Source organism: Pteropus alecto, unplaced genomic scaffold (genome assembly GCF_000325575.1).
Source record: "Pteropus alecto unplaced genomic scaffold, ASM32557v1 scaffold39, whole genome shotgun sequence".
NCBI lineage: Eukaryota > Metazoa > Chordata > Mammalia > Chiroptera > Pteropodidae > Pteropus > Pteropus alecto.
In genome coordinates, this window is record NW_006443568.1 from 10,694,108 (window position 1) to 10,704,716 (window position 10,609).

Here is a 10,609-nt window from a genome sequence, read left to right on the forward strand (position 1 = left end):
TCCTGCTGACCTCCTAGGAAGGCCCAGTGAAATCACGCCAAATATTGGTGAGATAACTTCCCTTCAGAAACTTCACTAGATCAGTTGCTGACATTTTTAGGAAGCTGAAGGAATAGAGAGAGCGAGTCATCCAGTCAAGACGATTTGCTCCATTTTACAAATGAGAAAGCTGAATCCCAGAGAGGGGAGGGAAGAGAAGGAAGAGAAAGGAACGAGTTTTTAACAGTGTCAGGCCCTGTGCCTTTTCATCCTCATACAAGCCCATGGGAGGTGGGAGTTATTATCGCTATTTTACACATGCAGAAACTAACATTTTGAGAGGTTCAGGAGCTCATCCAAAAGTCACCCAGTCTGCAAGTGGCAGAGCTAGGCTCAAATACAGTAGCAAAGCTCTCAGCCTGCTGACTCAGCAGCTACGCTGCAGGTCAGAGGGAGATCTGGGAAACTCTTGCCTTCCAATCCTCTCTGCTGGAACTTCTAGGCCAATGGTTCTTAAACTTGAACATGCATCAGAATCACCTGGAGGGCCTGTTAAAACACATATTGCTGAGCCCTACCCCCAGAGTTTCTGATTCAGTTGGTGTAGGGTGGGGCCGGGAATTTGCATTTCTAATAAGTTCCCAGGTGATGATGATGATGATGTTGATGATGATGATGATGATGCTGGTCCAGGGACCACACTTTGAGAATAGTTTTAAGGTGAACCAATAATTCTCTTTTTAAAATTACTCCCTCTCCTCTCTCTCCTCATTTAAAAAGTAAAACATTGTAAAACACAATGTATAAAATGTGGAGCATACAGAAAAATTGGGAGTAGAGACTAGAATTCACCTGCATTCCTCCATTCAGAGATAACCACTCTTAGCAGTCTGGCATATGTCCTCTTTTTTCGATTCCTGTGCAGATAGGAAGCAGGGTGGCATATTGGTGTGGAGCATCCTTTCGGCCCCTCGGTGAAGATCTCATTAAGATCTCAGCTCTTCTGTGAGAGCCTGGGCAAGCCTGAGGCATGCCTAGGTCCCCTGCTCTGCACAATTGCATTTACACTCCTCATCCCGCATTGGATTATTGGGAGGATTAAGGGAGATTGTGTATTTATCAAGCACTGGACGACTGTTGTCTGCTGTGGAGTCAGCGCTCAGTAAATGCTTGACTGTTATTTTTAACCAAGGGAGAGCTTCGAGTATGCTAATTGTGCTTCAGCCCCGCACCCCTTCCTACCTGCCTCTTTTCTCTGTCTGGACCCTGAAGACCCTCTGGGCCCTCCCTGTGGGAGGGCAGCCAGTGGAGTGGCAGACGCTTAGGAGTGTCCTGCGCCCCGCGGGTCGCCACCGCCGTTAGGGTTGTCTCAGCCTCTGCCCAGTCCGCCTGTTTTACAGCAGGGCTTAATGAGGGCTTTTAACTTTTCATTCACCACCAGCTAACTCCGACTTTTAATAACACACCTTGTGCACGACAAAAATTTGCTCCTGGCAATCATGGTTTCGACCACAAAACCACAGCGGGGAGGCGTTCCTGGTTAACTCTTTCAGTGCTCCAGGCAGTCTGGAGCCGGGCACTCCTGGAAATCAGATGGAGTCGTGGCCGGAGGCCCGCAGTTGCTGTCCCTCTCCCACCCTCAGTCGCGACGCTCCAAGACTTTGGAGAAGATTCCAGACAATGCATGGGGGCCCAGACTGAGAACCAAGTGAGGCTGTAGAGGGGAATCCTGGTGGGCCTCACTCTCTTCCCTCTCTTTCTCCTCCATTCGATAGACCTACTATGCGCTGATCACTTCAATCTCAGTAACCCTCATTTCCTTGAGCGGCGGGATGAAATAGTGCAGGTGCACTCCGCAGAACTCTGAAGGGACTGGGAGGGCCCCAAGGCAGCCTGGCTGAGACCCCGGCTAAGGCTACCAGGCCTGTTGCCCCTCCAGGAGCCCCGACAGGCAAGGTATTCCTGTGAAAGGAAGGTGCCCCCGCCGCCCCAGGGTCCCTTACTACCTGCTCTATCCCCCAGGCTGCTGAAGGCCACCGGCTGGCAGCCGAGGTTTGCGGAGGCCTGGATGCTGGTGGATGCTTCCCAGCAGTCTCAGCCCAACCACATGAAAGGCCCCTGTCTCCACCCGCCAGCTGCCTGGAGCTGGGTTCTAACAATGCTGCCTTGGCCTCCACTCTCCTCAGGACCTGGCCTTCAGAGTATGCCTTCCAACCAGAGGCCTAGTCATCAGGATCACATTTACGGAGCTCCTACTGTGGATCGAGTGGTCCACATATGGGCACTCACTATTTCCCTACCAGGTATAGTATTTATAGTCCCTATTGGACAGGGGAGGAAGCCGAGGGTCAGGGAGGAGAAACAAATGCACCAAGATCCTGCAGTTGGTAAGCGGCAGAATATACAATCATATGCGAGTCCTGCTTTCTATGGAGGCTCAAGATGAACCCTAGACCAGACCTCTTCACTTGGCACTTTTAAGGGGAACGAGGCAGCAAGAATGTGGCCGCAGCAGAAGTAGCAGCTCAAAATTTGCAAGCCAAGCACTTGATGCCCTGACCCCTCCTCCCCACACCCCCCATCCGTAAGAGCAGCTGAGCCCCCAGGCACTAAGGCTCTGTCATTGTAATCTCAATGATGGCTTCAGAGTTGGCCTGCAATTACTCGGCAGGCACCGGTCCCCTCACCCCACCTCAAAGGGAGAAGCCTCAACTGTCAGCAGACCTGACTTCAAACCCAAATCTTTAAGGAGAAAAGCAGGAAACTTTTCTGTTCAAGTAACCCAGCTTTAAGACACTTACTCCCTAAGGGGCACCAATGACCAGATTCTGTCTGCAGCATCTGCAGTTTGAAGCAGCAGATCTAAGTGAGATGGATACGCAAGGTTTTTTTTTTTTTCAAAGTGTAGAAAAACAGAAAGCAGGAGGTTGAGAAACGCTCGTTGATTGATTATTCGTATATGAAGTACCATGAGTATTATTAGCTCGTTCCTTACCAGGTTTTAAACCAATCACTTTTCTAAAGTTGTTAGATTCCCCCACCAACTCCATGAGGTGGGTACCACTATGGCCACAGTTTACAGGAGAGAAAGCAGACTCAGGTGAAGTGACTTGCCCAAGGTCACACAGCTAAGCAGTGGCAGAGCTGGGATTCGAACCCAGGTATTGGTTCCAGTGCCCCTGATCTCATTCCAGTTATCAACACATCGCCAACCCCGGGGAATTCATTCAAGAGAAACCTGATGCCCAGTAGTTGTACTATGTACATAGTTAGCTACCCCAGGAGAATCCAAGAACTAGCCGATAACACGGAACCCTGTCTGCAGGCAGGACCCACCAACTACTCTGCTCTCAGGTCTTAGGGTTTTTAAAACAACCTCTTGAGGAGTCACTAGAAAAATAGATTGGTCAGAACTTGTCTCTGCCCACTCACCTCTGAGGGTGGCAAAAAGAGGAGTCTGTTTTAGAAGCCTGGCTTCTGCCAGCTTTCTGAAGCCAGGCTAAAGCAGCCCAGAATCTCAGCCTCATTTTGCCTTCTCTGAGGTCCAGACCCCAAGTGGGTGGTGATGGTGAAGGTCAGCATCAGCCAGTGGGGATTCTGAACTCCAGATGTGGGCAGGAAGGCACCTGAATCCTGCGAGGCAATACAGATGACCTCACTGAAAACCACATCTCAGCCTCCTCAGCCTCAGAACTACCTCCGAATAAAATCAACCACATTTTACTGACTGCATCTTCAGACCTTGGCTCTGTGCTAAGCATTTTACAGCCTTTACCACACTTAACTCTCTCAAGAATCCTACAAAGCCTTCTTGTACCCATTTTCCAGATGAGCAAAATGAAGGTCAGATAAGTTGAATGACTTGTCCAAGATCACACAGCCCATGAGAAACGAGTCTGGATTTGGACCTAGGTCAAGCAGACTACAGAGGGACACATGCTTAGCCAGCACACCGTAACCTTCCCATTTGGGACTGTTCCAACCCAACAAGTCCCTTTAGAGAAATCCAATTCTCTGCCTAAGACAGCTCTTAGAACCACCTCGGAGAAGTTCCTTTTGGCAAGAAGGTAGAAAGCCTCGATGGAATCCGGGCTGTCTCTGATTTTTAAGGCCCCTTCAGAGTATGGGAAAGTGTTGCCGAAAGCCTTCGTGGTTTCAGCCCTGTGTTTCCCTACCTGGCTCGAAACTGCTCAGCCGAGAGAGAAAGAAAAAAAAAAAAAACCTATTTTCCCAGGGAAACACTCAGCTCTCGCTTGAGACGGTGCTTGCCTCTACACGCCAAAGTGAGATCGTCAGCCCATTCATTTACCCTTACAAATTGCTCTGTGAATCCTGGCGCCGGCCTCCCTGCTCTTCCCCCTTCAGGAAACCCCATCCAGCCTCCACGCTCAGAGAACGCCAGGCATCCACCGATGTTTACTCACTCAAGTTCATTCGACATCTTCCTGCTCCCAGGCTCCCAGGCTCCAACGACAGGCACGGGCACTGAGGCTCTGCTGACGGCTCTTGTCTCTAATTCTTGCCTGACACAGACATTCCCTGCCCAGGGAAGTGTTTGATTTATGTTGAAGTTTGAGTGTCGGGATTTTGCTGACAGGTAGGTTCCCGGCAGCACTGGTGCTGATTGGCTACAGGTACAGGTGCCGGCGACAGCAGGTATACCTCAACAGGTGCAGCTGTTAACTCTTGGCCTGCCGCGTTGGGGGCGGAGCCAGGGGGCCGGCTGGGTGGGACTGGCCAATTCCTTCCTTGGTGAGGGGGTGGGGGGTGGAGATGAGGGAGGAGAAAGGGAGAAAAAAATGTTGGAAAGAAGATAGAGGAAAAGTACAGGGACAAACAGATACTTGGCTAAAGGAAATCTCAGTTCCTGTTTCTAGCTAGTATTCCGGATACCCAGGACCTCCCCACTCGCACCCCACCACCCCGCCCCTGCACCCTGTTCTTTTGCCCCTTCCTCTACCCAGCATCATACTTCATAGCCAGTGGGGAGATAGGATACTTTCTCCCCGTGGGTCTCTAAGCTCCCTTTCTGTTTTTCAGATTATTATCACTTTTATTGGTGAGGAAATGGAGGCCAGAGAGGTAAAGTGACTTGCCCGAGGGCACTGGCTAGTGTCAGAACCCAGATGTGAATCTTTAGTCACCGCACTCCAAGTCTGGCTGTCCCTTTGAGCGGAAGTAAATGGTCTCAATTCAACAGACATTCGTTGAGCAACAGACATGCCCTACTCTGGCTTCTGGGGAGACAGAGGCCAAAAAGACAGGGTCACTGCTCTGGAGGAGTTTACAGTCTGGTGTGTGCGTGTGTGTTGGTGAGGGACGGGGCGGGGGGGCACGGAGTGGAGTGGGAGGCAGCCTTTTATTTGGTGTGATACAGATCTGAATGAGATGTAAGCAAACCACATACCTCTGGCCAGCACAGAAGGATGGGAAAGTTGAAGTTAGCCATCTCCAAAGCCTTAGCTAGCTGGTCATTTCACAGACCCCGATGAGTGCTCCAATCTACATTGGAAACAGGAGAAATGAGATGCCTGTTAGACTAAGTAATTGTGGAATAATTGCTATGAGCTGTCTTCTGTAAAGAACAAGGTTGGTAAACCCAGAAGATCCACAAACACGAACAAGAGAATGCTAGAGCTTTTTTTAGAGCTCCCACCAGGATTAATTTGAAATTAAATCTAAGCCAGAGATCTTGGCATCTTTTCCCCCCCTTTTCTTTCCGTTCTTCCCACCCCCACACCCCCACACCCCCACACCTCTTTCGTTTTGGCAAATTATCTCTTTGCTCTGTCTTCTGAGAACCTCATCTTGGCCCACTCCTTTCTCTCTCAGAGAAGGTGGAGTTTCCGCTGCTCCTGCCAACTCAATGGAGGTGTTCAGGGTAAAGTCAGAATCCAAAGGAGCCCCCTTAGGGTGGGATCAGGGCTATGGAGACGGAGTACTGGGTTTGAGGTTGGTTCCTCACTGTCTGAGGTTGGTTCCTCACTGGAGGCTGTGTTAGGGGCAGCAGAGAGAGCTCTGACAAATAATAGTAAATAGTAATGGTAACTGCTAAGAAAGCCACCTCCTCAGAGCAAGCCTCTCCTCTCGTGCTTATTAAAGTAGACATCCAGTCACTGCATCGCACCGCTTTGCTCTGATTCTCTGCAAAGTCCTCAGGACTTTCTGATAGTTTTCTAATTGTTTATTGTCTAGCTCCTCTTCTATCGCCTGTATCCTCTCCATAAAAAACAAAGACCTTGTCTGTCTTGTTCACTGTTGAACTTTCAATGCCTACTACACTGTCCAGCACACAGTAGGTGCTCAGGATACCACACGTGTCAGGCATGTGCTAAGACTTTCCGTGCATTGCCTCATTTAATCCTCACAGCAACCCTTTGAGATAAGCACTTTTATTATCCTTGTTTTAGAGATGAGGAAACTGAAGTAGGAAGCCTGGAGATGGTAAAGCTGGAGCTGAGGTGTGATCTGAGAGCAGAGCCTGGGCGCCCAACCGCTTCATGGAGGTTATCAATGGCAGGAGGGCCATTTGGTGCCAGGTGTAACTGCAAAGCTTACTGCAGCCCAAAGGATGGCATACTTGTCTGTGTACCTGTCTGCCCGCCTCCTGGAAGGCTGCGGAGTTTCTGTCAGCCATGTTGCAACTCACAGATAAAGGGCTGTGGGGTGACTCATGTTTGCTGGGCTCAGATGGAGGCTGGGATTCAGGTGGCGTGTCTGTGCTCGCTGGGCTTTTAAAAATGGGTCCTCTCTCTCTGCCTCTGGATCTGGCCTCTTTAATCACCCGCATCCATCAGCAGAGATCAGCAGAGGCCCAGATCATAGGGCAGAGGGTTTCTATGTCTGCACGTACAGGTAGGCTCCAGAAGGTGCCCTGGCTGGGATGGAGGGACTAGTATTCTAAGATAGGACAAGGCTGGGTTGCCATTTCTTCCCTTTCTTGGATCAGCCCAGTTCTCGGTTTCTTGGCCGAGGAGATTGAAAACAGAGACCAGCCAATCACGTGTGACATAATAATTATACTCACAATAATAACAGTAAATAATGGTGGCTGCTATTTATTTTGTGTTTGTATGTTGCAAGCACTGTACTAAGCGTTGCCTGTGGAATCTGATAGTATTGCTCTGAAACTGACAAACCTGGGTTTAAATCCCAGCTCAACCACTTACTAGCTATGGGATGCTGGGCAGATGACTTAAATCTTTTCAAGCCTCAGTTTCCTCACCTGTAAAAGTGTATATAAAAATAGTATCCCCTTCATAGAGTTCCTTTGAGGATTAAATGAGATAATATACGTGAATTGCCTTGTGCAGTGCCTGACATATAGAACTGAATAATTTTTAGGGAAGGTTTTTCTCCTCATTTACTTCTCATTTTAGCCTAATGAGGAGCTGATACCTCATTTTACAGATGAAGAAACGAAGACTCAGAGGGGTTAAATGATTTGTTAAAAGTCAGAAGCTAATAAGTGGAAGAGTTGAGATTTGGACCCACATCCTTCTGCTTCCATTCCTGTAGAACTAGATAAGTTAGGGATTGTCTTGACTAGCTGTATGACTGGGTAAATCTTTTCTCTCAGCGCCTCGGTTTCCCTGTCTACAAGACCAGATTAGGGTGAGTGACATGCATATTAAATCACCTAGGTTTTCTTTCCTAGAGTATTTCTGGAAAAGGAATGCTCTTCCTCTAGACCTTTTGATCTGCTCCCTGGAGGGATGGCATCATCCTTTATCCCTGCCTCTCCTTTCAAGAATTATGACTGCCCACGAGCCACTGTTCCACTCTTGGCTTGTTGGGGAGGAGGAAAGGTTAGGACCATTTTGCTAAGCGCTAAGAGCCAGGGCTGCTCTATATGTCTGTGGAGGTCGCGCACTGCATGATCACAGTGCCATCCATAGCACAGGACTTCTACCTTCGGCCATGATGGCCCTGCCAACAGCGCTTCCTTTTCTAACACTTGAAAACTTCATGGTTATCTAAAATGTAATGAGAGGATAAATTCCTAAATGTCAACAGTGCTTCGCTGTGGGTGCTGAAATGACAGGATTTAAATTGTTTCCTCCGTCCTCCACCCCACCCCGCCAAGTTTTCTGCATTAATCTCGCATTGTTTTTGTAATTAGAAAGTCTATACAAAACCCCAATTTAAATGTCCATCGACTAAATGGTCCTTGTGCCCCTATTTTTCTTGGAACAAAGGTGCAGATAAAGACATAAAGATCCTGAGCCTTGGCTCAGAGCTTTCCTGTGAAATATGTGAATGGAGAACAGGAATGACCCAACCTGCAGGCCCTAAGCAGTGCGTTTAGGAGCCAGATCTGATCTTGACTTAATTAAATTATTTATTGAGCACTTACTCTATGATACTTTCTTTAGATGCTTGATCTCATTCCTCCCTGTAAAACAGAGTCGCATCATCCACCCAGACGGACTTGTCTCCTGGAGTATTGGCCAAGTTACTTGAGGATCTAAGCTCTGGAGTTAACTGCCTAAGACCTTGGACAAGCAACTTTGCTTCCTTGTTACCCAAGTTTCCTCCTTAGTGGAATTATTATTATGAGGGTTAATGGAGGTAACACAGTGTCCTCAGTATGTGCCAGGCACAAGTCTAGGGGCTTTATATACACATCATGGCATTCTCTTGAGTCTTATGAAGTAGTTGTAATAATTATCTCCATTTTGCAGAAGAGGAACAGGCTCAGAGGTGAGGTAACTCAGCTAAGGTCACCTGGCTATTTACTTAGTGACAGAGATAGAATCGAACCAAGGTCTGCCTTATCGCAAAGCCATGGGAAAAGCCCTTTAGGTCTCCTGAATTCCTTTTTGGACCAAAGCCTAGGATGGATCGGTGGGTGGAAGGAAAGAGGGAAAAAGAAGAAAAGTGGCCAGGATTTGTAAGGTAGGAAGGATTTGTAAGCTTCTGGACTGTAGAAACTGTACAAGCAAAAACAAATCTCACTTGGCACCCATCCCAGGTCTCAGCATAATAAGTGTTCAATAAATGTATGTTGAATAAATGAAAAATGGATGAATGCTTATAATTTACACAAGATAATTGACATTCTAGGCAAATTAGTTATCGCCTTCCACCCCCACCCCCCAGGGAAAACCTCCAAAGTTTGAGTCCCTGCTCTCTTCTTATTAGTGTATACCTTTGACTCAGAGACTCATTCTGGAAGTTTCATTGTGTTTCCCCATCATCCCTCAGCGGGTTGACCTGAGGATTAAATAAGATCTCAATGGAAAGCCCATGGCAGGTAGTAGGAACCCAGTAAAAGCTGTTGTTATAGGTAAGCACGTGGCTTAGGGGTCCTCAGCCAGCCATCATCTATTTCCAGCTTCAATACACAGACAGCTTAGTTCACAGCACTCAGCACTCAGTCTCCCTTAAAAACAGCCCCTTTTATGTATAAAGCTCTTTTCAGTTTACAAAGTGTTTCCCTATGCTTTATCTTTTCCGATGAAGTCATGGAGATGGGGGTGGGGGAGGAGGGAATGTATTAAAATGTATCGTTGGCTTCATTTAATAGATAAATCGAGGTTCAGAGAAAGCACCCCTACTTAAGCAAAGGAATTTGGATTGGAACCTCAGATTTTGGATAAAGCATCACCCTAGATACCACTATGGATCCTAATGGGTCCCAGAAGACCGTCCTGGGTGTGCGCCGAAAGCTCTACATATGTCATCGGAATAATCTCTACCCTGTTGCTGGATTTAAGTAGAAGGAGAGGCCACACATCCTGCAGAGGGAGTACGGCCCTAACTTGAAGACATGGAAGGGGCCGGAGGTTATGCTCCCGAAGAGTCAGCACAAGGAGTGGGCAGTCTCCAGGCCCTTTTATGTTCTGAACTTTAGATTTTTATCATAGGTCTGCCAATAAAACCACCCACCTTCCTTCCAGAGGTTCTTTGGACATGAAGAATCATTAAGGGGTCTAAAGTGGTCCTGGCAGCTCTCTTTAAAAAAAACCAAGGGAAAGTCTCTGAATACCCTAGAAACAAGCAATCGTTGTATTGTTGTTTTTCCATTTATCAATTTGATAAAGATGAAAGAAAATGCTAAACCTCAGTGCTAGAAAGGGTGAGGGGAAGCCTCTCTCTTTGCTGAAGGGAATGTGACTCAGTCCAAATTTTGGCTTCAGATTTTAGCTTATCCTTTGATCTAGGCAAATAATCCCTGTGTGCAAAGGGTTATCTGCAAGGGTATACATAAAAGCACTCCTTATAATCTTGAAAAATCAGTATTAATATGAATACTGTTCAGCAGAGGCTCAGCGAGATAAATTAAGATCCCTGACCATAGTCGCACACCGACCCACGGTTGAATAGGATACTGCAGAAGGCCCCTTAGTGCCATGGAAGCTGTTTCCTGAGCTGACAGCACAATTGGTAGCATTTATGAGTTCATACTATTTGCGAGGTGCTGGGCTCAGGGTTTAATCTCATTTAATCCTCTGCACAACCCTGTAATGGAAATACTGTTACTTTATTATGTGCATGAGAAAAGTGAGGCCGGGGATTCCCTCAGCTGGTCTTGAACTTGGTTTTGATTCCCTACTTTTAAGTATTTCATTTACTTAAATAATTGGTCCATTCCCATTTTTAAAATCCCTTGTGTGAATAGGGAAAG

At 47.5% G+C, this 10,609-nt stretch overlaps 1 protein-coding gene across 1 annotated transcript in view; it reads right to left on the reverse strand.

Moving 5' to 3' along the window:
• Positions 1 to 4,666, reverse strand: part of GRHL3 (grainyhead like transcription factor 3) — a 33,800-nt gene extending 29,134 nt beyond the window's left edge. Inside the window, exon 1 of the mRNA XM_006924426.1 lies at positions 4,404 to 4,666. Within this exon, the coding sequence (XP_006924488.1) occupies positions 4,404 to 4,420 (17 nt within the window). The 5' untranslated portion in view covers positions 4,421 to 4,666. The remainder of the gene's footprint in view (positions 1 to 4,403) is intronic.
• Between the last annotated feature and the right edge of the window lie 5,943 nt (positions 4,667 to 10,609).